The sequence below is a fragment of the Chlorocebus sabaeus genome, chromosome 2 (genome assembly GCF_047675955.1).
Source record: "Chlorocebus sabaeus isolate Y175 chromosome 2, mChlSab1.0.hap1, whole genome shotgun sequence".
Classification (NCBI taxonomy): domain Eukaryota; kingdom Metazoa; phylum Chordata; class Mammalia; order Primates; family Cercopithecidae; genus Chlorocebus; species Chlorocebus sabaeus.
The window spans coordinates 2,019,366-2,046,549 of record NC_132905.1 but is presented as its reverse complement, the minus strand read 5'-3'; the positions used below and the strand labels follow the sequence as shown (position 1 = coordinate 2,046,549).

Genomic DNA, 27,184 nt, shown 5'->3' with positions numbered 1-27,184 from the left:
GCAGCACCCAGGGCAGCAGCTGATTTCCCAAGGGAGGAATCTCTGTCTCACACTGGCTTGCTGTCTTAGCCACAAGGAACAGAAAGGAAAGCTCAAACTTACGGCGGCTCAGGGTTGAAAAAGAAGGGTGAGAGATGAGAGGAATACTATGATTGCACCTAAAGATACACATTCTCTTAAAGAAAAAAAAAAGGTTAAAAAATACGGAAGTTTATTGTAGGACACTCAGTGTGAATAAATGGAATGGAAAGGCCTACACATCATTGAGACTCATCCATGATTGATTTGAATTTAAAAATTACAAGCAAAGACATTTTATTCATCATGATGCTTTCTTTTGTTTCTTCTTTTCGTTTTCTTCTTTTTCTTTTTCAATTTCAGCAACATACTTCTCAATTTCTTCAGGATTTAAAATCTATCAAAAAAAACTTCACGGTTACCTAAGCCAAACAAGGTGCCAAGGAACCAGCGCCCTCTTCTGGGGAGGGTAGCCAGGCTTTGGCACTGCTGCTCATACAGCCTCTTTGGAGAGGGACCTCAAGGAAAACAAGAGGATGCTGGCCTGACCTAGACAAGTATTAAGAAGCAGCAGCAGATCTGACTGGCAGCTGCTCAGCATGCCCAGAGAACACGTGTGGACCATCTAATCAGAGGAAGATGGGAATCTTCTCTTTGACGTATGGGGAGCCTCAGAAAAACATTTTCCTAATGTTAAAACCACAGAACGACCCCATGATGTTTCCTTCTGAACTGGTACTGCCCTGATCATGGAGAAAACTCACAGGTAAAGAAAGCAGACAAACTTGGTGATTACCTTGAGGGGTTGATCTCGCCTCATGACAGCAAGTTCAATGTTTTTGCCACCTGACTGAACCACCTTGAAGGGATAGAAGACAGGAGCATTAGCCACCTTTCCCTATTCAAGACAAAAGCAGCTCTCAGGAGTACCTTAAATAGGTGTGTACCCAAACCCAGCACAGTCCCAGGAATGGAGGTCCCAGCCCCCCAAAACCTGTGTCTTTGTCCTAAATGCATTTGTGAAGTCTACTTGGGATGCCTGCACACCCTCCTGCCTCCCAGCACTGGGACTCCTCTCTACTGCACAGCAGCTGTGCTCGAGGCCCTCCCCTTGACATAGCGGTCACCACCAGGAATCCTGATGCCTACACTCCAGCCTGGCCTTCCAGTTAGTCCCTCTCTGGTTTCACCTGCTAGCACTTCAAGGTCTTGACAAAGCCCAACCATATCTCCAGTTCTCTAATCCCGACTTTAGCAACAGTTCAAGCCTCCGGAAGGCCTAGTGATGGCATGAGGAGAACAGATTCCACAGCTGGACAGCTGGGTTCACATCCTGCCTCTGGTTCTCATGCTGTGTGCCCCTGCACAACCCTCGGCTGCCCCAGCTGGATAAAGGCACTAATGATCACACCTTGCGTGGCTATTTCAAGGAACGCAGCGGTTAGGATACACCATAGACCAGAGCAGTGCCTGGCACATAGCAGTCATTAGGCATTACTGTTGGATCCTTGCCACTTGCTGCCCATCTACCTACCAGTCACCACCAAAACGTGGTATCTTCACCACCTTGCCTGGATTCCAAATGCAAACTTACTTCCAGGAGCGCCTTGATCACCAGCTTAATGGTCAAATCATCTGTTTCAATGGCTTCATCAGTATAGTTCTTCTCCAGGAACTCGCGTACTGACTTGGCACCCCGGCCTATGGCATTGGCCTAAAACAGATATGTATGTTGTCACATGGCATAGGGCATGACAACCCAGGGCCAGCCCTGGAACATGGCTGCCCCACATGGGCCGCCCAGCCAGTGACGGTGGCAGGAGGCAAGCTGGAGTGCTGGATAGCAGCCCTGGACACAGGCCCTGCCTTGTGGCTTCCTTTTGCAAAGAGCTCTTTAGAATTGGTGCTAATTCTTACCAAGAATGGGATTATACCTTTTATTCCATTATCAAGAGGCAATGGGAGATTTTTCTTTTCTTTTTTTTTTTTTTTTGAGATGGAGTTTTGCTCTTGTTGCCCAGGCTGGAGTGTAGTGGTGTGATCTCGGCTCACTGCAACCTCTTCCTCCTGGGTTCAAGCGATTTTCCTGCCTCAGCCTCCTGAGTAGCCAGGATTACAGGCATGTGCCACCATGCCCAGCTAATTTCTTTTGTATTTTTAGTAGAGACAGGGTTCTGCCATGTTGGCCACGCTGGTCTCGAACACGTGACCTCCGGTGATCCACCTGCCTCAGCCTCCCAAAGTGCTGAGATTATAGGCGTGAACCACCACACCCGCCTGAGGATTTTAATTTATGTGGTCTATCCTTTACAGCTTGCTGCCCTTTGATTTTCTTCCAAACAGCAATGTTTAATACTTTTCTTGCTCTCATAGGACTAGGTTAACTTAAACCGACTCATTCATTGATACAGGGCCTACAGCAGGAATCCCAGGACCTCCCACCCCTCAAAGCCTTTTTCTGGCAAGATTGTCCAAAGCCCCTTTGTTTTGTCACGAACTCACCTTCCAGGCATGGTATGTGCCCGATGGGTCAGTCTGATAGAGCCTAGGAGTGCCATCAAAGTCGAAACCCACAATGAGGGCAGAGATGCCAAACGGCCTGCGCCCATTGCTCTGCGTATAACGCTAGCAAGAAAAGAAGCAGGTCAGTACCATCCAACTGAAAAATTGCATGTGAGGAAAGAACCGTACTTAGTCAAAGTATGAACATTTTAAGTCATGCCTAAGCCCCCTCCTCAGGTTATTAGCAGTTGAAATGATGTATTAGCCAACAGCTTTCAACATCGTTTTCTGCATTTTCACTCCTAGAAAGACTCACCTAGCACCAGAATTGTACCATGGAGCACAACTCAGGTTACTGGAAGTTACTTTGACTGGTAGACATGTATTCTGCTTACACGTTAATGGCATTTCCTCATAGGGTCGCTTCTAGCCCCCTTCAACTGCTTGGTGACTAGTAACTCAGGATGGCAAGACAAAAGCTATCATTTCCCTCTAGACACAGGAATTTGGAATATCCCATTCCAGGAACTGAGAACAGAACAGTGTTACTCAAATTGGTGAGCTAGGTCAAGTTACACTTCTGCAAGTCAAGATCAGGATCATGGAATAAACCAGTTTTCTGATTCACCTGAAGTGGAATGCAAATCCACATGAAGTGACATGGCAGGACGACCCGCCATGGCGGAGCAGTGACTGCCCTGCTGCCAGAAGTGAGGATGCGATCAGGCAGGCACCCACCTGCTTCAGGCTGGCGATGTAGCGGGTGATGTACTCCACAGTGACCGGGTCCTCCACAGTTAGCCGGTGGCTCTGGCACTCCACCCGGGCCCTGTTGATGACTATCCTTGCATCGGCGGTGAGGCCTGCAAGGAGAGCAGAGAGGCTTCTGCTAGAGTAGAGAGATAGCACAAACTACAGGCTGGGGGACGGACATGATGACCCAGCATTTAACCTTCCACAGACCCCAAACCGGCAGCAAAGCTATTCTAAGTGACTGGCAGTGGAACCTGTCAGCCCCTGGGAACTTCTAAGAAATTGGGTACAGATGCTTCTCGATGTGCAGTGGGGTGGTATCCCGCTAAACTCATCGTAAGTCGAAAATACCCAGCTGAAAATGCATTGACTACCCCATAAACCCATTGTAAATAAAAAATTGTTGGCTGTTGTGCAGAATCTGAATTTTTAAAAACATTGTAGATTGAACCATACTAAGTCAGGGACTGTCTGTATATGAAGAGTTGTGTGCCTCGGACCATACTTAAACACGGTACCTGAGTCCTCTTGGGAATCTTAGAAATTGAGTTAATCCCTAATTTCATTACATAAATTGAGATCTTCCTAGATTGGATCTGCTGAGAGGAGAAATGAACAAGACCAAAACAGCGCTGAGAACATGCCGAGGCATGGCCTGCATCCACCAATGCGGTCCTTTTTACTGCTGGGGATGGCAGGACGTGGTTCTGTCCTCTCCATGCCACAGATGCAGTTAGCTCTAGAAAGTCCAGCTTTTCTCTAGATTTTAACTGACTGATACAGAAAAATAACAGTGGAGGTCAAATTGCACAGCAGCCAGAAGTGTTTTCATCCATTTAGCCATTTCTCTTTCACCCGCTATGGCAGAGAGGCCACCAAAGAAACTGGCCAAAAGTCCAAATTCATTTCTTTTAAATGATTTTCATTTACTCAGTTTATATGGCTCACAACAGCCCACACACCGAGTTCATCTCCAAAGCCCTGTTCTTCGCTGAGACTCTAGAGAGTAAGACAGCGCTCCCCACCGACGCGTACCTGCAAAGGCCATGCAGACATTGTCATCCAAAGCACAGATCTTCCGCACTGTTCTTTCATCCTGCAGTTTGGCCACTGACTTCTTCTCCACACCAAGGACAACAATGTCCCTTCCTCGAACACCAACCTTTAATTAAGATCCACAAACCACGTAAGAAAGTGACACGAGTGCTGGGTGCAGTGGCTCCTGCCTGTAATTCCAGCACTTTTGGAGGCTGAGGTGGGTGGGTGGATGACTTGAGTTCAAGAGTTCGAGACCAGCATGGACAACATGGCAAAACCCTGTCTCTAAAAACAGTACAAAGATTAGCCAGGCGTGGTGGCTCAAGCCTGCAGTCCCAGCTACTCTGGGGGCTGGTGGGAGGATCGCTAGAGCCTGGTAGGTGGAGGCTGCAGTGAGCCATGATGGCTGGGAGACAGAGACAGCAAGACCCTGTCCCCTCACTCCACCCCACCCTCCCAAAACGAAGTGACACATGGCTCTACTGCCGGCAGCAAGCACCAGGAGCAGATGTGAACCTTGGTCCTGGGGGATGCGCACTCGGGGTAGCAGCTCCCACTGGAAGGTGTGTTCACCCATGCCCCTTTCTCCACTTGTCTGTCACTGTGGTTGGCACCACATCCTGCAAACCCAGGGGCATTCATCTACTGCTGGTAGAGCTAGCCCAGGCGTGCTCACCTAGGTGCCCAACCTGCGCCTTTCAAATGCTGAGATGTAGTTTTGGTTACAGCATAACTAGTAAGTAACCATTATATAATCGGCATGTGTTTCCTTTCAACCCAATGAATCAAACAGTCCCATGCAAAGCCTGGAAGCCTCAGACTTTCACACTTGAATCTGGTGTTCTGAAGGCAGTGTTTCTGTAGTTGTGAAATTATATTGAGCCACAATGCACTGTTTCCTGCACTGTGACATACTCATGTGACAGCCGTGGGAAGGGGCCTGATTTGCCACCAGTGGACAAGGTGTCAACTGTTATCCCAAATTGTTTATGGCTGATACTAGAGAAGGATGTAGCTGTTACTAAAAGCACCGACAATCACTGACAGTCAACCCCGAGTCAAGCCAGAAACAAAGGGAACCATCATTGGGATAAACAGCGGCTCCTGGTTTAGAGCAGGGGCTTCTCCCGCTTAGCTGTGAGCACCTGGGCAGGCTGATCTCACTGTTCCTGCCGCCCTGAGCACGGGTGGGATATTGAGCAGTGTCCCTGGCCTCTACCCTCTAAATGCCAGGAGCACCTCTGCAAGGTCTTAGACCACTAGAGAAGTCGCCACACACGGCCAGTGGCCCCTGTGGGCACAAAACCATCCCTGGCTGAGAAGTTCTGGTCTCAAGTGTTTGGGTTTTCCGGGAGCTTTCTCAGGTACTGACTCGAGGCCCAGAGAAGCTACATGGATTTGTTCAAGCCAGGTGCAGCCAACTGGCGGAGGTGGGAGTATTGGGGTCGAAGGCAGGGGTCAGCCGACTCCTAGTGCTCTTTAAGCTGACTTAGATCACCTGATGAATAACTGGGCCTTCATTTCAAAACAAAGATTCAGAAAATGAAAACAATTCAAAATTTACAGAACCGTGTGTGCTTGCTTTGCCTGCTCAAACCTCTGAATACCAGGTGGTAAAAGAATAACGATCTCACAGGCTGACCAATAAAACTGACACGTCTTGATGCTACGAATTTAAGTTTCAAACAATGTCACTAAGGTCAATGTACACGAGCCCTCGTCAAAACTGAAACGGCCGTGTTCAGACCAGTCCTGACCCGGGCGGCTGCAGCCCGGCCCCGGGAAGGCTCCTTCCGGCAGAGTGCAGAGACCCGGGAGGCGCCCGCCACCGGCCAGACCAGCGAGCTGCTTTGTTCCCGAAGCCCACCTGGGCCTAGAGAACAAGTGTTGCCCTGGGACGGGTGGGGGTCCCCGTAACGGGGGACTGAGCAGTTCGTTCCCCAGCCACCCGGCTGCGTGAACAGCCCCCAGCGAGCGCACAGTCGATCCCCCGCGGCCTGCAGCGGCCCTCGCCCGGCCTCTGCAAACCGGGTCGGCGATGCGACCCACGCGCCCGGCCGGGGCCAGGGGTGCCCAAGATGGCGTCGCCACGGTCCCGCGTGCCCAGTGCCCCACGCGAAGCCGGGCCCCAAGCGAGGCGCTGGGTGGGGAGAACGGGCCATCGCAGCTCACGCCAAACGCCGCCTCTGCAGGCACTCGTGGAGACCGGCAGCAGGGCCCGCGCTCAGCTACAGCCCCAACTGCCCACGCCGCTGCCCCGCGCACGCCCGCGTGCGCCCACAGCTCCGCGCCCGGCCCCGACCCTCTCTCGGCTCCCTAGCCCCACTTCCGCCCGCGTCCCAGGCCCCGCGCAGGCCCCGGCGGCTCACCGCGGTCGAGCCCTTCTTGACGGCCTCCTGCGCGTACTCCACTTGGAAGAGATGGCCGTCGGGCGAAAAGACGGTGATGGCGCGGTCGTAACTCATGCCGGCGGGGCGGCGGCCAGGATCCTTCCGCCGCGACTCTCAAAAGCGCACACTCACGGCCCGCGCGCACCCGCGACTCCCGGCGCCACTGCGCCCGCGCCCCGCCCTCGGCGCCGTGACCTGCGCTGCCGGCGACGGGCGGCGTCAGGCGGCGTCGGGCGGCGTCAGGCGGCGTCGGGCGGACGTGCGGGCGCGCGCCGGGGCGGGGCCAGGCCGAACCACCGGTGGCCGGGGGTGGGAGACGGTGCTCCGGCGGAGGGCCGGGCGCTGGGTGCGAGGGGGCCCCCGGGGGCCACCGTTCGGCACTGGGCCGCAGACCCTTCTGCAGGGCGGAGCGGCGGCGCCGCAGGCCCGGAGGCTCGGCGACGGTGACGGGGCGGACGAGCCCATGACGCGGCGCCCCCCGCGCCCCCGCCCCCTGCTCCCCCGCCGCTACTGCGGATAATGAGCGCCTCGGGCCGCCGAGCGCAGCCGGAGTATCCACCCCGATGACCACGGGCTGAGTCCCGCGCAGCCACCATGTCCGTGGCCTTCGCGTCCGCCCGGCCAAGAGGCAAAGGGGAGGTCACCCAGCAAACCATCCAGAAGGTGGGCCGGGCCGGGGCGGCGGCGCCGGGCGGCGGTGCTGAGGGCGGGCGCTCGTGGGGCCGGGGCGCGGGCAGCTGGCGGGCGCAGGGCGCGAACAAAGCCGGGGCGCAGCCGGGCGGCCGCGAACCCCGACGGCGGCCCGGTGCCCGTCCCCGCGTTCCACGCCTGCGCGCCAGTGGGCACCGGGCCGTGTGGGGGGCGCTCCCCGGAGAGCCTGCGCCAACTTTGTTGGGGCGGCGGGTCCCTCGGGCCGGGGCACGGGGCGCTGGGGGCCGGGCGGACGCTGGAGGGTGCCGGCCCCCGAGCGCGCTGTCCTCCGAGTCCGCGGCGCGCGCTGGGAACAGTCCTGGGCCGTGCCGGGCGCACGGGGACCCCTCGGGGCCGGGGCCGCGGCGAGGGCTCGTCGCACTCCGCAGCCAGTCTCGGTGGCGAAGGCGGGCGGCGGGCGACACTCGCTTTCTGCGCTCAGCTTGGCGAGTGGAGAGGGGCGCGGGCCGGCCTCCGGGCGCACGGAGATGGCGGGGCCCGCGGCCAGGGCTGCCCCTTCTGCCGCTGGAGCGAGGCGCGGACGATGAAGGCACAGGGGGACGCCTCCCAATGCCCATTTGGAGGGCATCGTTAGGCAGCTCGGCCCCGTAAGAAGCGCACCGCCCGCCGGTATCCTCGCGGCCACGCCGCATTTCAGCGTGACACCCTCCCCCGCCGCCTCGCCTAACAAACTTGATGGATTTGCTCCACAACCTTTCCTCTAGCTCCGTAAGTTCGGCCTTGTGGATTTCAACAGACAGCGTTTACAGGGGTTTGGGACACCGTTATCCAAAGCCCTAAGTTTTGAAATTGAGACTTTGCATTTTCTGCTGTTTTTCGGTAGAAGACAAATTCGGAAGAAAATCAGCATTAGCCATTCCTGTTTCAGTTGTCGCAACATCTTTTGGAGTGACATTGGTTTTTTCCTAAACTCCGACTCCGTCTTCACCCTGGTGGGATTGGGATAAACAGTGGTATTCCTAGGTTCCCAGAAGCGGCTTGTCTCCCTAAGGGGGTTCACCTTGACCTTGACTGTGGCTCTTATTCCTTAATGACATGCCAGTCTCCTGTGGAAGTTGTCCTAAATCTATCCCCTATTTTGAGACTACCCTTGCTGTTGCTAGTTTTAGAAATTTGATGGTCTTAACAAATGAGAACCTTGGCCAACTCTGAACAGGAGAGATTGAGAATAGCAGAAACACAGATTTACAAGTGTGGCATTTTAATTTACGTAGTAGACACTTATGTGTGCTTACTGTATCCTAGACACTGTTCTAAGGGTTTTATAAATTTTAATTCATCCAATTCTTCATAGAAGCTACTGGCATCCCGTTTAACAGCTAAGGACGCTGAGGTCTAGGGAGGCTGTGCCTTGCTGGTAAGTGGACGCTGAAGCCTGGGGTGCTGAGTGCGTTGCTGGTAAGTAGCACAGCCAGGTGTTGAACCCAGACTGTGACTCCAGGGTCTGCTCTGTTGGTACCCCTTGATCTGGGAACATTTGGCCAGGCGGAGGTCAAGCTCTAGGCTCAGAGGCCAATGTTGGAACCCGGAGCATCTCCTGGCACTCTGGTTTTTTGGACCTTAGCAGTCATTGTTCCTGAAGCTTTACCTTTGTCTTCAACGTTCGTCCTGTTATTTGCACTGTGCACACACTTCCATTGAAGCTCCCCAAATTCTCCAGGTAAAAGTGTGTATTGAGGTGCTGCCCCAAACATCAGATTAGAAAGGAAGAAATGCACCTGTGGACTGTATGTCCCAGGGCAGAAACTCAGCCTGCTGACCATTGGAAATGGATCTTTAGTTTAGGCTGCTGACTTGGCCTGGTAGGGCCAGCAGGCTGCATATTGGGCTTGGTGTTTTGACAGTGAATATATTTACCCAGGGATCTTTTACTGGGAGGTGTGAGAAGGCTGAGAAGGGTGTGAGAGGTGTGTGTTCTATGCCTAAAACGTGTGCTGTGTCCACAGTGTGTGCTAGTAGTCTCATGCCGAGAGCATTAAGAGAAGCCAGGGACCCCTCTGAAACCTGCTTGGTAGTGAAGGGGAAGGAAGAATACAACTTGTCTTTAACAACATAGTGTGTGGGTGGGAATCTTCCAAGCCAACTTCTACTCAACCTTCAAAGCCTCACTCAAATGTTCCCTGTCTCATGCTCCCTCAGCCGTCATGTGGCCCATGTAGCACTTGCTTGGGCTCCTGAGTTCAGCATGTGACTGATGAATTCTTTGCTGATCCCCAGCCTCTCGTCGTGTCTGAGCACAGTTAGTGCTGAGCATGTGCCGGTGCATCTGTGACTCTGGTTCCATCAGTGGAAGTGTTTTGAAATAAGCAGATGCGTTAGTGTCCTGTGACTTCCTTGACACATTACCACAACCCAGGTGGCTTCAAACGACAGAAATCTATTCCCTCACAGTTTTGGAGGCCAGAAGTCCCAAGTCCAGGGGTCAGTTCCCTGCTCTTCTCTTGGCTTCTGATGGCTGTGGGCAGCCCTTGGTGTTCTCTAGCTTGTAGGTATATCCAGCCGGTCTCTGATTTCATCATCATTTTTTTTTTTTTCTTTTCTTTTTTTTTTTTTTTTTTTTGAGATGGAATTTCGCTCTTGTTGCCCAGGCTAGAGTGCAATGGCACCATCTTGGGCTCACAGCCTCCGCCCCCCACCTGCCCACGTTCAAACAGTTCTCCTGCCTCAGCCTCTTGAGTAGCTGGAATTACAGGCGTGTGCCACCATATCCAGCTAATTTTGTGTTTTTATTACAGACGGCGTTTCTCCATGTTGGCCAGGCTGGTCTTGAACTCCCAACCTCAGGTGATCCGCCCCCCCTACCCCCCTTGGCCACCCAAAGTGCTGGGATTACAGGCATGAGCCATCATGCCTGGCCTCAATTTCCCAGTTTTTATAAGGACTCTAGTCATTGGTTTTAGGGCCTGTGTTAATCCAGCAAGACCCCATCTTTGTTTCATTTTCAAATAGCTTGTTTCCAGTACCTCCCATGCGCAGGGACCGGGGTCCGGGCACAGTTCAGCCCACAAGAGTGCATTTGTGGTGAGGGCTAGCTCAGAGAAAGAGAGCCATGAGGCGGAGGCAGAGAGTCACAGAGGGTCCCAAACCTGGCCTGCATGGAGCAGGTATTGGGGGACCCAAAGTGGAAGGGCAGGGAGTGCTGGGCTGATGTGGGGAGGGTAGCTGGTGGTGACCAGGCAGCAGTGCATGGGTGAGATGGTCAGAACCACTCTGTGGCAAGCACCACAAGGGACATGACTGTGCTGGGGAACCCTGTGGAGGGGCAGGGCCATGTCACCACAGTGGCCCTTGGGCCTGGCTGGCTGTTCTCTGGCCACCAGCTGGGAACTGTAGTGTCCTCCTGTCCAGTGTGTGCTCCTGACGCTGCTGTTGGGGCTGGGGCTGCAGTGGCCACCACGGACCATGTGGCCAGACTCGACCCCTGGGTTGCCTCCTTGCCGCTTGGCACACAGTCATTGGTCAGTAAATGTGTTACTGTTTCTGTTAGTATTGGTTTTCTCATTGGTTTCCTTGGCCGGCTAGTAGCGGTGGTGTCTGCCCGTCTGCTGGGTGTCTGGATCCCCAGTGCCTGTTGCAGGGCAGGGTTAGGGAGAAGCTCTGAGGGAATGGGACAGGGCTGAGAGGAGGTGGGGCCCTGGGTCTGCCTGCTGAGTGGGTTTGGTGTGGGAAGACAAGACCTTTGTGGGGTGGGTTGGTGCCGTGCCCAGGGTCTGAGAGCCAGGAAGTGGTTGAACCTGGACCAGCCCTATCGCATGCCCTTGGTACCCAGGTGCGGGGGTGGGGCATGGGCAAGGGGCACACTTCTGGGTGGGGATGAGCTGTGGAGGATGGGGTGCACACCCAGCAGACAGTGGGCACCCTGTGTGCTCCCTCAGACCTGGAACTTGCTGTCTGAAGGAGCGCAAGCTAACTTGGCTAGGAGTGTTTGTAAGGTGAGAGCTGTCCTGTGACTGAATGGCTTGGGGATGCCAAGCCTCCCTTGCACGTGGCTGATTGACAGCATTCTTCCCGCTATCAGAGGCTCCCCCCACCTGATAAGGGGAGCACGGGGGCCTGTCTTTATATCGCCAGGGATGAGGGGTGGGGTCCCCTCATTCTGGAGCCTGGGCTCAGCCCTGGGGAGGGACCCCGCAGCCACAGGCCTTGCTTGGCCTCCTTGCTGTCTTAGGTCAGGTGAGGGAGGCGTTCTGCAAGGCCCTTGAGCCTGAGCGCTGTGGGCGAGGCAGGCAGGAGAAAGGCATTGTCCCAGAGGGAGCAGCCGCAGCCTGGCCTCTGTCCCCTCTGTCTGTAAAGCCTGGCCATACACCCTCTTGCTGGGCGCTCCTGAAGGTGCTCTTCCCAGTCCTGCTCAGCCTGGAGGGTGAGGAAGCATTTGGATAAAGACACAGTGCCTGCCCACTGCCCTTTACCCCTGACCTTTCCAACGCTGATGGGTCTCCAGAGTCCCTGTCTGCCATCCAGTCACTGGGTGTGGAGTCTGGAGGCAGCAGCTGAAGGCAGCCCAGGTCTTGCCCAGGTGGCGCTCGCTAGCCAGCGGTCCCGGATGTTCTCCTTGAGGCTCCTGGCCTTTGCACGGTCTGTGCCCCAGGCCAGTGGGTTGGAGCCTGGGCACCTGCCTCTGTGTGCTTGGAGTCCGAGGACAGATTTCCTGGAATCCCTGGACTGCAGATGGTGGAAGAGTCACGCCCGCCCCCAGTGGATGCAGGGGTCACGCCCACCCCCAGTGGATGCAGGGGTCACGCCCTGTGGCGTGGTACAGTGGATGCAGGAATGAACAGGCCCTGGGTGCTGAGGCAGTTAGCGGGCCGGCACTGATGGCCCCTAAGGCCTGTGGGGCCTGGGAAGAGGAAGTGCAGGTCTTCTCCTCTGGTCCAGGCAGGCACCTCCACTGCCTCCCTGCCTGTGATCACAAGAGAAATCCGAAAGGTTGGGAGAAGGTGCCATGGACGATTGCGGGAAGGAGTCTCCTATGATGCTGGTCCGATTCTAATTGGCCACCACAGTTGCTGTGCACAATGGGGACAGAAGTGGCCTATTTATATCCTCCTCGAATTGGAAATAGGTGTGGGAAGCAGGCAGGTCCTTGGTGTTACCAGGATGAGGATGGGGGCCATGGAACTGCAGGAGGGCAGGGTGGGGCAGGCCGGACTTCCTGGGCTCACATCCTTATCCCGCCGATGGTGATGTGTGCTTCACCTTTCTGTGGCTCAGTTTCCTTGTCTTTAGCAAGAGGACAGGGCTGTGGCCTCCCTCCTAGCCTGTGTGTATGGGTAAGGCAATGCTTGGCAGCCTTGTAATTGGTCAGCTTTAGCCTTTGATCAGGCACGCAACCAGCAAGGAACGGCCGGAATTTATCCGTGGCATTCAGAAAGGGAGGTAAGGACTCCATTCCATACTGCAGGAAACCATCGCAAGTCCAGGGTCGTGTCGAAAAGAAAAGGCAGTGTCAGCACTTGGACGGGATGCACACAAACGTCACGTGTCGCTAGTACAGTAAGCGCGTCTTCAGCTTGGGAACTGTCAGGAGCAAAGTGATTTTGTTGTGCTGTGCTGTGAGACGCCCCAGAGCACCATGAGACTGAAAGGGATTGCCAAGGCGTGTGCAGATGCGGCTGCTGTTGTGTGTTAAGCATGTCTTCACATGTTCTTAGAGTCTTGGAAATTGCACATGCATGTCAAACACACAGTGGCGGGGCCATGAGGCAGCAGCCAGCTCCCCCCAAGGAGACTGCACGTGTAAATTTGGGGGCTCTTCTGAAGCCCACACACCGACTTCACATATTCCACAGTTGGGGGAGTGTTTGGAGGGTCCCATTGGCTTCCATCAGTGGAGTCTGTAGTGTCGGCTTGCTGACCTTGGGGGCAAGGACGGAGCAGCTCAGGCTGGGCTCAGGGAAGGAGAGCTGATGGGTCAGCGATGTCTGCCCCAAGAACAGGAGTGGCAGGTGCTAGCACAGGTGCCATTGCCGGCTTAGCCACCTGCTGATGCTCAACCAGCTCTCCCGTTGGCCAGGCTGGTCCCTCTCACACCTTGATGACTCCTAGGAGTTGATCCTGTGTCTGTGTCCACGCCATGCATGGGGAGTGCGTGGCAGCCCTGCGTGTAGTGGCAGAAGACAGGGAACAATTTCAATGTCTGTCCGAGGAGACTGAGTACTACGTTGTGTCCATGTTGTGGAATTCTCTGGAGCATAGGAAGCATTGAGGTGGATTTTTTTTTTTTTTTAAAGACAGAGTCTTGCTCCTTCGCCTAGGCTGAGGTGCACTGACGTGATCACAGTTCATGCAGCCTCGTCCTCCTGGGCTCAAGGGACAGGTGGGGTCTCTGTGCTAACAGAGGACAGTCTCCAAGATATTTGAGAGGAAAGGGAACTCAGTGGAGCAGCGGGAGTGGAACGTTATCAGGTGTGTGCAGAGTCGGGAGGGGAGTGCATGGACTCCATGCGAGATGCTTCCAGAAGAAGCAGAGCTGGCCTCTGGGTGGGAGGAGCCAGGGGTTCCTCCTACAAAATTAAAAAGGTTCTGAAAGTCTTTGTAATTAGAAAGGACAACCACGAGGACACTGGAGGTGTTTCTGCCCAGCGTGGGCAGTGAGCCTCAGAGCCCCAGGCCGCCTCTGTGTCCGGCTTCCAGGGCCCCACACAGGTTCGTCACTGGGGAGAGACGGTTCTGCTGAGAGCCCCTCACCGAGGTTTTTGCCTGGCAGCTCCAGCCCTTCCCCTACTCTCTGTGGGCTCTGGGACCCCAGTTGCTCTCCGTCCCCAGTTCTCATCCTCACTCCCTCGCCTACCCAGTCAGGATCCCACAGCGGGGCTTCAGCAGTCCCAGGCCCCATCCTTGATGCCTGGCTGTGCCCTGGGCCCTCCAAGCCATGCCCTGTATCCCCCATCAGTCCCCGCCTGCCAAATCTGGTTTCTCTGCTCAGCCACATGGTCCATCGCCATGGCCGCAGCTTCTGTGCCCCTTGGGTTCGTCTCCCTGTGGGTGCTGGGCTTGGCCCTGGGCATCAGCCAGCCTGACCAACAGAGACACGTTGGGGCCGCCCCTCAGAGCCTGAAACCACAGGGGTGACAACGCAGAGAGGGAGTGGGAGGCCCGGGTCTCCCAGCTGCCCCAGCGGCGGGCCCAGCCAAGCCCAGCAGAAGATCCTCCCAGCCGGCCCAGAATCATGAGATTTAAGAAATCATGTTTCGACCACGCAGCTCGGGGAGGTTTGTTGCGCATTGGGTGATGGATGTACCCAGCCGCGTTGGGATCTTGGTCCAGCCAGCCTTTGCAGTGAGCACAGGCTTCAGTTGAGAAAGTAACCCCTGCAATGGGCACAGGACTCCTGTCCCCCAGCAGCCCCCGTTCCCCTCTTCTCCAGCTCCCCAGAGCTGGCCTCCGTTCCTGGACACGCCCCATGGCCTTTGCACATGCCTGTTTCCTCCGTCGGGCCGCCCTTCCCCCACCTCACCCATGTGCTCCTGCCCAGCCTCCAGCCCAGCTGGAGGTCAGCCCCAGAAGCCTGGGGACTCCGCTGCCTCATGGCCTTGAGCAGATGCTCACCCACGTTGGTCTCCACCTGGCCGGCCACCCATGCCTACTCCACCATAAGCAGAGCGAGCCGCACCTCCTCACTGTCACCTCCACTCACCCAGGCCTAGGATGGGCACGTCGATGAAGCATGCTCAGAGATGGGGTCTCACCACCCCTCCTTACTGCGGCCCCCAATGCCAGCCTCTGGCTCCTCCGGATGGAGTTGTCACCTCATCTTTGTCCCCAGCACCCTCACCTCAGGAGGCCTCGGGCTACCAGCTGCAGTGCTTTGCCGGCGACATCTCTGACACAGGTTTAGCCCTGAAGCTGTAGAAGGTCAGCCTCGCTGGAAAGCGTGGGGAGAACGGTGTCTCACGATGCAGAAAACTCCCAAGGGCACATCAGGAAGCTGGGGAGCAGTGTCTGCAGAAGATAGCAGTAAATGCAGAAAATGTTTAACGGGCCGCGGGAATGGCTTCTTTGTTCAGCCTAGTGTTAGAGGTACAACCAGGTAGAGGACACTCAGGTGGGCCCATCACCAGCCCTGGCAACCCCAGACTCACTTCAGGCCTCTTTAAGGTCATTTTGCAGATGATACTGTGAGTAAATGCTTGTCTTAGAGATTTTCATAAACACAGACATGTAAGAAACTAGAGATCGACAAGCTCCAGAGCGGGGGCCGCAGCTGCTTGTCAGTGCATTTCCCTCCTGTCGGGGTCTTTTGCTTTGGATTTTGTGCTCACCAAAGCCACGCAGGCACATGAGGAGTCAAGACGTGCCGTGGGCGTGTATGTTCGCTGTTCTCTCACACGGCTATGAAGAAAACCTGAGACTGGCTAATTTATGAAGGAAAGAGGCTTAATTAACTCACAGTTCCGCAGGGCTGGGGAGGCCTCAGGAAACTTAGAATCATGGCAGAAGGGGAAGCAAGGCACCTTCTTCATAAGGCGGCGGGAAGGAGAAATGCAAGCAGGGGAAATGCCAGGCGCTTGTAAAACCAACAGATCTCGTGAGAACTCACTCACCATCACGAGAACTGCATGGGGGAAGCGGCTCCCATCCATCCAATTGCTTCCCACCAGGCTCCTCCCACGACACGTGGGGCTTGTGGGAACTACAGTTCAAGATGAGATTTGGGTAGGGACACAGCCAGACCGGACCAGGGTGTGAGTAACCTCAGGAGTAATGCCTCCTGCCTCCCGGAAGCGCCTTCTTGCCCTTCTCAAGGCCAAACCAAGTGGCCACTTTGGAACGGGTTTAGGGCTGCTGACCTTACCTGGTGACCAGGGAGAATGGGTCACTGGGTAAGGTCTCCTCTCCCTGCTGCACACCTGCACTTCCCACTCATACCCGTCAGAGTGGCTTTCTCTGGGGTTGGATCTGCCTCTGCTGTTGACGGGGTGATGATAGACACCTTGCTCACTGCTGAACCACGCAGGATCGTGTGACTGCTTTTCCTACCTGGCTTTTGTTTTCCCTGGAGTTGTTGCTTGTTTTTCTTTTTGATCACTTGTCACTAGTGTATCTCCTCCTTCGCTCAGGTATTCTTCTGGGTTTCAGTCTTGGGGCTGCTCTCCGTGGGCCTCCCACCATTGGCCAAATTCCTTTAGCTTCTCTTGGGTTGGGTCTTGGATCTTCTCCTGGGATTTGCTCCCTTGGTTTGGGGAGGGAGGCGCATCATTTTATGGCCTCCTGAGAACAGGTGTTTGGGATGTGCCCCTTTAAACAGAATTCCCATACTCCCCTCATCTCACTGCCCGCATGTTAACGCCACCTCATTTGCTGTCCCCTCCCCTCTTCTGTCCTGTGGACACGTTACTTTTGCCCTGACAATTTGAGAATGAATTGTAGACTTGGTGCCCCTTTACTCCCAAATACTTGAGCGTGACTTTGCTGCCAACATGGACATGATACTGTACAAAGATTGAAATGGGGGAGCTGATGTGGCAGCAGTGCAGCCATCTGCTCTGACTCACTCTGACTTCCCTGTTGTCCCGGTAATGGCCTTTGTAGAACATCATTAAGGATTATTGGAAGGACCCTGGGACCATGTCTGTTGAGTCTCTCCTGGTTGAGAACCACTCATCCATTTTCCTTATCTTTGATGACTGGCAGTTTTCGAAGAATGCCAGCCAGTCATCGAGTGCCCTTGGTTTGGGTACAGGGTACGTTTCCCTAACTTGCGGGTCTGAAAGTGCGTCCGTTCTCCCTTCATTCCTGGTTGGGGTCTTGGCTGACAATTTCTGTGCAGAAGTCTCCCTCAGGATCAGACCATAGCCCTTCTGGAAGCCTCCGTGGTGAGTTCATCTCTCCCTCAGAGCCTCCCTCAGGCCAGGCCATCGGCCCCCCCGAGGTCTCCGTTGGGCCTGGGTCATTGCCCCTCAGGGGGTGTCCCTTGGTATGGAACACAGCTCCTCCGGAAGTCTCCTTGGGATTGTCACCCCCTGCGGGCCCACGTAGGAGGCTCCATGCCCTCAGAATTCACTGTCCTTCACGTGGAACCTGGTTTTTCTCTCCTGTCATGTTTAGGATCTTTCTTTGTCCCTGGTCTTTTTTGGCAGACTGGTCACCTGAGAGCCCTTCCGATGGGGAAATGCGTCCTTCAGCTCTGATTGAAGGATTTGGGGGTGATTTCTTCGCTGCTCCTATCTCTGGGGCTCCTGGAGGGCCGCGCTGGTCCACTCCTCTCTTCGCAATCTTTCTGTTTTCTCCTCGGTCGATCCGTCCTGCTTTCTGGGACTCTTCTTCAACTTCATATTCTGCTCCTCTGTTGAGTTGTGTTATGGCTAACAGGTTTTCACCTCCAGAGCTCTTCCCTCTGTTGTTTCTAACCAGCATCATCTTTTTTGAGGCTCCAGTAACCTGCGTCACTGCACCAGCTATCTTCGTGAGGATATTAATAATCGGTTTTGTTGGATTTTTTTTAAAAAGTTTCAGGCCGGGCACAATGGTTCATGCACTTGGGGAGGCCAAGGCGGGCGGATCACTTGAACCTAGGAGTTCGAGACCAGCCTGAGGCAACACAGGGAGACCTTGTCTCTACCCAAAAAAAAAAAAAAAAAAAAAAAAGGCATTTAGCCAGGCATGGTGGCACACACCTGTATTCTCAGCTACTCGGGAGGCTGAGGTAGGAGGATCACTTGAGCCTGGGAGGTGGAGGTTGCAGGGAGCCAAGATCACACCACTGTATTCCAGCCTGGGTGACAGAGCGAGACCCTGTCTCAGAAGAAAAGCAATAGAAAAAAAGTTTCCATCTTGCATAACCTTCGTCTCTGGATTTTGGCCTCTGTGGCTGGTTTTGGCCTTTGTCTTTCAAATGGCACTGTTGTGGCTTCTGGGGATTGGAGGCCGGAGCGCCGCCTGCTGTGCTCAGGCAGGCGTGTGGTCGGTCTGTGGTTCGCTCTGAGGTGCACATTCCCTTCAGTGCCCAGTGTCTTTCCTCCAGGCTGGTCACTTTCCTGGAGACGCCCCCCTCATCCAGTCCCATCTCCTACCGGCAGATCCTGGGCAAAAGGTCCAGCATCTTAACATTCCTGAGCCTTGTGGGGCTTCGCAGCACAGTGTGGCTCAGGCCAGGCGCCCTGGGGGCACTGATCTGGTTGTCACTCGTCCATGTGCTCTTCAGCTTCAAACTCCCGTGGCTGCTGTCTTGTGCCCTCCCCTTTCTGTCCGTAGAAGGCCATAACTGTTCCATCCTCAGTTGCCGGCCGGGGCCTGGGGCTTGGGGCGTCCAGTCTGCCACCTTTCGTTCCACCTGTCCGGCCCTTTTAGAAATAGGTATGTGTGTAACATGTGAGAAAGTTCTCTGTATCCAGTTTTTTAAAAACGCACACCTGTACTGTGTTTTGTTGTGCGTGCATAAACTCTGCGGCACTGCCCTGGCCAGTGCACAACCGCGGGGCTCTGCTTGATGAAGTCGGCGGCTTGCGCCCCCCAGCCCATCCCGGCCCCGTGCTGGGAGTGATGCTGAAACGCCGGCCGGGTCTAGTTCGTGTCTCTGGCGACAATCTCTGCCTGGGGGTTAGGAGCCGAGAAGGGGAAGCACTTAAAGGGAAAGCAAGTAAGCCCATAGTTGTCCCCTTCCTTCAGTTCATCTGGAGGCAGAGCCATCTGGAATGCCAGCGCCTGGCAGGTGGACTCACCCTCACCTGCCCACAGGTAAGCCTGGCCCGCAGCGCCCCCTGGCGGCGCCGCCGTCTCAGGACGGCTCCTCGGCCCCACTGGGCTCAGCTGAGTGCAGGCCACCTTGTCCCCAGCAGGGAGAAAAGTGGTAAAGAGTGGAAAGGGGGAAGGTATAACTTAAAGAAAAAATAGAGCAGGATAAACCAATCCTGAAGTTGTGGAGACGGGCGGAGGAGGAAGCTGAGTCGAGGGCAGTCACTTAGCTGGGGCTGTGGGTCCAGTCTCTGCTCTGCTAGGTGGCCTGGCTGGGCTCTCTCTGCCCTGGACTCCCTCTGCCTGTGGATGGGTTTGGGCCCCAAGGTCAGACTGCAGTTAAAGGGGCCACGTTGCAGGGTGGACGGCCCCAGGTCCCCAGGCAGGCAGGTGAGCTCCTCCTCCCCTTGCCCTAGGGGTCCGCTGCTCCAGGGCCTGTTGAGCTCCTGCTGGGAGCAGCCTCATAGGGCTGAGATGACCCAGCACGCTGTGGTGGGGCGAAAAGGCACGGCTTCTTCCTTGGGTGCTAGCCTCTGAGCAAAGGCCTTTTTATGGAAAGCAGCAGGTATGGTGGGCTCAGTCCTGTGCTTCCCTGCAGGTGGAGGCGACTGGTCACAGGGCGGGTGTCCCCTCTTTTCAGTCTCCTCCCATGCCCCCTCTTTCCTCTTTCACCTCCTGTTGGGTCTCCATGGGCCACCCAGTGCTGCCCCCAGGTGGACACCTTGGAAGAGCCGGCTCTTTTGTGCCTGCTCCCCATGGCCCGTGGGCATCCTGTGTGGTGTCTGCAGGATGCCGCCTGGCCCCAGTCCCTGTTCCTCTGCTGCCACCCACCCCTCCCCACTTCTACCAACCACCAGACTCAGCACATCCTGAGCACGTGCAGGTGTGTGGACACAAGGCCTTGGGCCGCTTGATTTGGGAGTGCTCCAGAACCCCCCCTGGGGCCACACTAGCATGTTCGGGAGGCCCTTTGGGAAGGAAACCTGGGGAATCTGTGGGCCCAGCCCCTTGCTGCTCAGGTGCGGCCAGGCACACGGGTCACCAGGTCACAGACAGGCTGAGCCCCTGCATCTGACAGGTTCCTGGCAGTGCCCATCTTGAACGTGGAGCGTGCTTGGCGGAGTGTGTGCCTGGCTGTCCCTGAACCAGAATCTGCCTCCATTTTGCCTGTTCTAGGAGCACGTGGTGCCTGCACAGAGACCCCGGCCCAGCTCTGGGAGGCCCACATCTGGCCGTTCACCTGAGTCACTTAAGACTGGTTTAATCTGGGTTTGGAGTCATGACCCTGTCTGTGCACACACACTTTATGTGTAACATACAGAAGGTTCAAGACGGGACTGGCCTTCCCTGTGTGGCCTGTGGGCCCGTCCTGCTGTTCTGCTGCATTTCAGCACTCCAGGGGTGAGGGCTGCGGGTCGCCAGCCCCAGGTCCAGGTCATGCCCGGTTCCGCAGTCTCACCCACCTTTCCTGCCCCCACGCCAGCCTGTGTTGTGTGTGGTTTCTTCTACCCGTAGTGCTGTCCCCGCCCCTCCCAGACCCTTTCCTTCCCTCCCCCACCCCGGTTGGTGGCAGCCCCTGCAGGAAGTCTTGATGCCCCCCACCTAGGAGTGCCCTGGACCCCTGCTGATCCTGAGGGGGGCAGCTACCTGTGTCCCACCCTGTGTGGTTGCGATTTGAGGCTGTCCCCTCCAGCTGGGGGCTCCAGGGCCTCTTGTGGGCTGCCCACGGGGTCCTGACATCCTTGCTGTCGACTTGGCTGACCCTTGCTGCACAGATGCTCTGCAGTCAAGGGCCCTGGAAGCTAGAGGGTCCTTCAGGGTGGGGGCTGCTGGAGGCACAGAGCCTCCATGTTTTCATCTGTGGGCTGAGATGGCCCTGCCGCTTACTGGTGAAGTCCTTAGCACAGGGATGTGTGAATGTTTGGTCTGTGGTGGCTGAGGCCATGCATGTAACGACAGCTTCATGTACAGAACGGGCGTAGCATCCCAAATCTGGAAATTTGAAGTGCTCCAAAATCTAGAACTTTGAGCGCCAACATGAGGCTCAAAGGAAATGCTCATCAGAGCATTTCAGGTTTTCGGATTCGGGATGCCAAACCGGTGGGTCTAAAACAGGTATCTCCAAATCTGGAAAAATCTGAAATGTGACACGTTTCACGTAAGGGCCACTCAACCTATATGAAAACTAGATGTGTCGCGGTGGCGGTTCATCCCGAGGGCCAGCGGCAGCCCCGCGTCGGCAGCGCCCGCTCACGCTCTCTCCGCAGATGCTGGACGAGAACCACCACCTGATCCAGTGCATCCTGGAGTACCAGAGCAAGGGCAAGACAGCCGAGTGCACGCAGTGAGTGCCCGCCCGCTATCCACGGAACACTTTGGGGGGTCATGCAGACTCTAAGCATGGAGGCCAGCTATGTCCCGAGAGCCCCCCAGCATGGAGGTCAGATACGTCCCGAGAGCCCCCCAGCATGGAGGCCAGATAAGTCCCGAGAGCCCCCCAGCATGGAGGCCAGATAAGTCCCGAGAGCCCCCCAGCATGGAGGCCAGATAAGTCCCGAGAGCCCCCCAGCATGGAGGCCAGATAAGTCCCGAGAGCCCCTCAGCGGGGAGGTCAGATACGTCCCGAGAGGCCCCAGCACAGCTGCGAAGCGTTGCTGCCAGAACTGGGGTAGTTCCGAGGGAGGCGGGAGGAAAGAGCAGTGTGGGGAGGCCCGGGCCAGCCTCTGTGGGCAGCTCTACGGCCAACAGCCAGTGAGCCAGGAGACAGCACCTCCTCCAGGTGGGACCTCCTGTGACCCTAGGGCCTGACACAGAGGAGGGGTGCATGGCCAGTCTGCCACCCTCCAAGTGGCTGTCCGAGTGGCCATCAGGCTGACCTGGAGGTGGGAAGTAGGTGAATGGCCTCAGACACCCCTGGGTGTGAGTGGGGTGAGGTGACTGGGGCCCCACTGGTGTGAGGTGTACGAGGGGCCTTCCCTGGCAGAACTGTGCTTCCCCATTTCTTTCCAGGGCTTTCTCAGGGTCGCTGGCTCTATGGAGTCTGCCCACTGCCTGGTTCAGCTGGACAAGGGCTCTGTCCCTCTGTCACCTTCAGGCCCCTACCTCCTCGTGGCCTCCCCCATTTCCATTCTCTGAGCAGACCAGTGCCAGCTCCCATTTAGCTGCTGCCTTAGAGTCTTTCCAGAGGTTTTGGCATGGGATGGGAGCCTGCTCAGGGTTTGGGGTAGAGGCTGCCCTGCCGTCCCCACCTAGACCCCAGCACCCTGCCACCTGCCTGTGTCCAGCTGGGCAACCAGCTGGCCTGTCCCTGGGTGTCATCTGGAGTCCGTGTCCTCATGGGGTTTGGCTGGTTGTCAGACTGTGGTGTTCACACTTTACTTCTGCATTGGATCCACCTGGGGACTCCGTGGTCCCATCCTCCTGCCTCATGCATGCCCCCTCTCCTGCAGGTACCAGCAAATCCTGCACCGGAACCTGGTATACCTGGCCACGATCGCAGACTCCAACCAGAACATGCAGTCCCTGCTTCCTGCCGTGAGTACCCGCTGGGGGTGGTCCCCTTTACCCAGCAAGGACTCCGACACTGCCTAAAATCGGGAGTTGTGGGCATGTCACCTCAGGTAACAAAGATGACTCAGAGAAACCAAAAATAACACTAGAGTCACCAGAAACGGGAGTGTGGGTGGTGGTGACCAACCCTTCCTGACAGACTGGAGGTAACGACGGCGTCTGAGGTGGCCGGGTCGGAACTGTGGTTCAGCCTCTGTATGTATTGAAGGGAGGGAAGTCCTGGAAGAACCACTGTAGGAACGGCCGCAGCTCTGGGGTCGGGGGTGGGGAGAGATGGGATGGGGGCCCCGCGTCTCCCTGGAACCTCTCCGGGTGCTTTGAGCAGTTGTGAACCATGCACATGCGCTGCTGTGGGTGAAAACAGAACTTAAAAGAAAACGTGCCCAGCACAGTAAATTTTCCCAGTGATAGTTCAAATATTGTATTTTGTTTGATTTTTTTAAATGCATTTTTCCAAAATTAAATTGTCACCGGGAATGCCGTATCTCCTAGTGACCCTTAGTCCTCGGCAAGTGATGATGTAAATGCCAGGAATGCATTTCGTGAGTAAAAATGTTAAACCCACCTCCATTGACCTGTCACATTGCAGTTCTTCACCCTGCAGACACCCGCAGGTCCTGGTGGAAATTTCCTTTTTTTGTAGACAGCGGGTGTGTGCATACCTCCAGAGCTGCTGTTTGACCTTGATCTGGGAGAGTGCTGAGGGTCACTTCACACTCCCTTCTGTGTGGTGTGATCCAAGGTGGGCATGGGGTGGGGGGAGTGAGGGGACAGGGCACACGCAGCAGGAGCACGGAAAATAGGAGAGGGATCCCGCCTGTGCCAAGGCCCTCGGCTTGGAGGGTCGTGGACGGGGAGCACAGAGGCGCTGGCCAGCTGCGCCCGAGAAGGACAGGGTGCATTGGGGTGGACAGGGGAAGGGGTTCCCTGCTGTCCCAGGAGAAGGAGGTCCAGCTTTTCAAACCCAGGCATGTGTGGATGAACTCGATACTAGCAGAGTTCCGAACGCTCACCCAGACGCTCACTATGCCGTCTCCATCTGGGCCTGGTGCTCGGAGGTCACCTGGCTGTGACAATGGCTGTTGATTACGAATATGGACCAGGTGGCCATGACATGTGGCAGCAAATCTCAGGCACCTTCTCATCCCTGGCCTGGCTTGTGGAGGTCGCTCTCCGTGAATTAACCGTTTTCCCTGAAAACTTCCTGTTGCCTGCAGCCGCCCACGCAGAACATGAACCTGGGCCCTGGAGCCCTGACTCAGAGTGGCTCCAGCCAGGGCCTGCACTCCCAGGGCAGCCTGAGTGACGCCATCAGCACGGGCCTGCCACCCTCCTCCCTCCTGCAGGGCCAGATTGGCAACGGTGAGTGCGGCGGGGGAGGAGGGCATTCCTGGTCACAAGGCCACCAAGGCAGCCCTTGGGCAGGCAGCTGCCATGGTGGGGCACCCCACCCGTCACAGGGCTGGGCATGGGGACCCATTCTTCCTGGGGTAGCCACAGGTCAGCTGCCATCGCCCAGGCTCAGGGCTGCAGCGAGCTTGCCATGCAGCTGGGATGAGCCCTTGCTCCAGATCGCCTGCTCTTTCTGACACTGTCATACTCCATTCACTTCAAATGCAAGTTGCCGGGTTCCAGGTGGATTGTGTAATAAGAATGGAATGCTCCTGTCTTTGAATTAAGAAGCATGAGTAACATTTGGAGACTATTAATAGTAATATAACAGGCTGGGCATGGTGGCTCAGACCTTTAATCCCAACCCTTTGTAAGTCCTAAACCAGCAGATTGCTTGAGGCCAGGAGTTTGAGACCAGCCTGGGCAATATGGCAAAACCTCGTCTCTATAAAAAATAAAAATATTAGCTGGGTGTGATGGTGCCCACTCGTGGTCCAAACTGCTTAATACTTGGGAGGCTGAGGAGGGAGGGTCACTTGAGCTTGGGAGGGTGAGGCTGAAGTGAGCCGTGTTCGTGCCGCTGCCCTGCAGCCTGGGTGACAGAGCTGGACCCTGTTTCAGAAAATAACAAAATAACAACAAACAAACAGTGCATCCTGTACTTTGCTAGCATGTATGCTGCTTTTTTTTCTTTCTTTTTTTTTGTTTTGAGACAGAGTCTTGCTCTAGTCGGCCAGGCTAGAGTGCAATGGGCATGATCTTGGCTCTCTGCAACCTTCGCCTCCCGGGTTAAAGCAATTCTCCTGCCTCAGCCTCCCGAGTAGCTGGGATGATAGGCACCTGCCGCCACCACACCTGGCTAATTTTTTTGTATTTTTAGTAGAGACGGGGTTTCACCATGTTGTCCAGGCTGGTTTCGAACTCTTGACCTCAGGTGATCCACCCACCTCAGCCTCCCAGACTGCTGGGATTACAGGCATGAGCCACTGCACCAGGCCACTTATTTCTTTTTTAGTCACTTAATCATTAATAGTGATGTTGATAGAATCTCTTCCCAAAATCATTTGAAGGGAAATTGGGGCGTCTTCACCTTCAGAAGTGGTGACCTGGCTCCCCAGCGCCTGACACCACTCCCTGCTCCTCCTGCCAGGGCCGAGCCACGTATCCATGCAGCAGACGGCGCCTAATACGCTGCCCACCACCTCCATGAGCATCTCGGGGCCTGGCTACAGCCACGCGGGGCCCGCCTCACAGGGCGTCCCCATGCAGGGGCAAGGCACCATCGGCAACTACGTGTCTCGGACCAACATCAACATGCAGTCCAACCCAGGTACCTCCTGTGCCTCTGCAACCCCGGGGGACCTGGGCCTGCCTCCAAGACCCTTGACACATGCATGTTGGATATGTGTCCCTGGGGAGCTGCCCTCTTGCTGGGTGCTGCGGGAGAGGGGCCCGTGAATCAGGGCTGGCCGCCGCCTCGGAGAGCTTCCGGAGGGATGGTCACCAGTGGGTACACAGCCAACCCCTCCTGTCCCCCAGCTTTGTGAGGGGTTGGGGTGTTTCCCATGGAGTCTCAGGGAATGCTTCAGGGAGTGGGGGCTACTGGCCTTGGGTCTGGACAGAGCACTGGGCTCTCAGAGGTGGGGGAGTAGAGTTGTTCCCCAGGGAGGGAACAGCCTGGCTAGAGGCACCTCAGTGGAGAAGACAAGGGGCCAGAAGCGCTGGGCCAGAGGCCCCAGCCTTTCTGCAGGGCAGCAGGAGCCCAAGAGTGGGGCCATCCGCCATGGTGGCCACGTGTGGTGTTGGGCAGTTGAGAAGCAGCAGGTCCCCGTCGCGTTCCATGAGCATCGGCCCCGGTCGCGTTTCGTGGGCGTCGGTCCTGGTTGAGTTTCTTGAGTGTTGGAGACACATGGACTTCAGAGGCTTAGTGCCAAAAAAGGGTGCCAAGGACCTCCTTAGGATTTTCTCACAATAACTGAGTATTAAGCGTTTGTTTTGGACATACTGACTCAAATAAAATGCATGATTAAAATGGATTTCACCTGTTTGTTTTTACTTTTTTGATGTGGTTACTAGAAACTTTAAAAAGCGTGGCTTGTGTCATTTCTGTTGGACGGGGCTCCACTAGGGGCTTCTGAGCAGAGGACGTGTACGACAGGCCAACGTGAAGGGCTGCGAGGTTGCACAGGTGTTAACGAGGGGACAGTGTGATCCCTGAGGCCAGCTCAAGGGACCAGGGAGAACAGGACTAGGGAGGAGACAGTGTGACCCTTGAGGCCAGCTCAAGGGACCAGGGAGAACAGGACTAAGGAGGGGACAGTGTGACCCCTGGGGCCAGCTCAAGGGACTGGGGAGAACAGGACTCGAGCCACGGCGCAAGTGGGATTGTCACGGGAGCTGTGTGTCCGAGGAGAGGTGGAAAGGTGGTGGTTGGCTGTGGAAGCCACTGGATCTTCCTGCCCAGGGGCTCTCCCTGTTTTCTGCACGTCGGCACATTTTCAAATAGTGTAAGCAGCAGGTCTGAGCATGCAGGGCGTCAGTGCAGGCCTTTCAGGGGAGGGTGACGTTCTCGTGCGGAGCACAGGAAAATAACGAGGAACCTGCCTGGGCGCAGGAGGTAGTTGGGTGTGGGAGGGAGGGAGGGAGGGAGGGAGGCTTCCCGGGGTGATGTGGGGCCCCTGTCCTGTCGTGCAGTCTCCATGATGCAGCAGCAGGCGGCCACGTCGCACTACAGCTCGGCTCAGGGCGGCAGCCAGCACTACCAGGGCCAGTCGTCCATCGCCATGATGGGGCAGGGCAGCCAGGGGAGCAGCATGATGGGGCAGCGGCCTATGGCACCCTACCGGCCCTCCCAGCAAGGTAACGCCCAGCCAGGCCAGGTCTCGGGCACGGCTGACCGCCCCGGGTGGTGAAGTGCCAGGCTGTGTGCTTGTCTGTGGGGAGCCTGGGGGAGTGAGGCTTGGGGCCTTGGTGTGACACTGGGGGTGAGGGCTGGGGTGTGGCCCGTGGAGGGTCTGCTATCCCCGAGGAGTCAGGGTTGGGGGCAGGGGCGGCAGTTGTCATTAAGAGTGTCACAGGCCGGGCTCATGCCTGTAGTCCCAGCACTTTGAGAGGCCGAGGTGGGCAGATCACCTGAG

General features: G+C 56.1%; 2 protein-coding genes across 8 annotated transcripts in view; one reads left to right on the top strand and one right to left on the bottom strand.

Moving 5' to 3' along the window:
- Positions 1-189: 189 nt before the first annotated feature.
- On the bottom strand, positions 190-6,930 carry PSMA7 (proteasome 20S subunit alpha 7). Its single transcript, XM_008011975.2, has 7 exons — positions 6,681-6,930; positions 4,309-4,435; positions 3,259-3,383; positions 2,521-2,643; positions 1,613-1,732; positions 815-877; positions 190-415 (listed from the first exon to the last, which is right to left on the bottom strand). The coding sequence occupies exons 1-7, from the start codon at positions 6,774-6,776 to the stop codon at positions 323-325; spliced, it is 747 nt and encodes a 248-aa protein (XP_008010166.1). The 5' UTR covers positions 6,777-6,930; the 3' UTR covers positions 190-322.
- A 74-nt stretch (positions 6,931-7,004) lies between these two features.
- Positions 7,005-27,184, top strand: part of SS18L1 (SS18L1 subunit of BAF chromatin remodeling complex) — a 38,377-nt gene continuing 18,197 nt past the window's right edge. For 2 of the 7 annotated variants that reach the window (XR_012088926.1, XM_008011989.3), the window contains exons 1-6: positions 7,007-7,364; positions 21,353-21,429; positions 22,535-22,619; positions 23,873-24,017; positions 25,198-25,377; positions 26,742-26,906. Coding sequence is in view for 6 of the 7 variants with exons in the window: in XM_008011989.3 (XP_008010180.3) it covers positions 7,296-7,364; positions 21,353-21,429; positions 22,535-22,619; positions 23,873-24,017; positions 25,198-25,377; positions 26,742-26,906 (721 nt within the window). In the remaining variant the exon portion in view is untranslated. Of the gene's footprint in view, positions 7,365-7,451; positions 8,121-8,706; positions 8,770-10,147; positions 10,197-21,352; positions 21,430-21,470; positions 21,535-21,569; positions 21,603-21,637; positions 21,696-22,534; positions 23,398-23,872; positions 24,018-25,197; positions 25,378-26,741; positions 26,907-27,184 lie in introns of those variants that run through there. The other 5 variants (XM_073005412.1, XM_073005422.1, XM_008011984.3 and 2 more) reach the window with 5 other exon arrangements.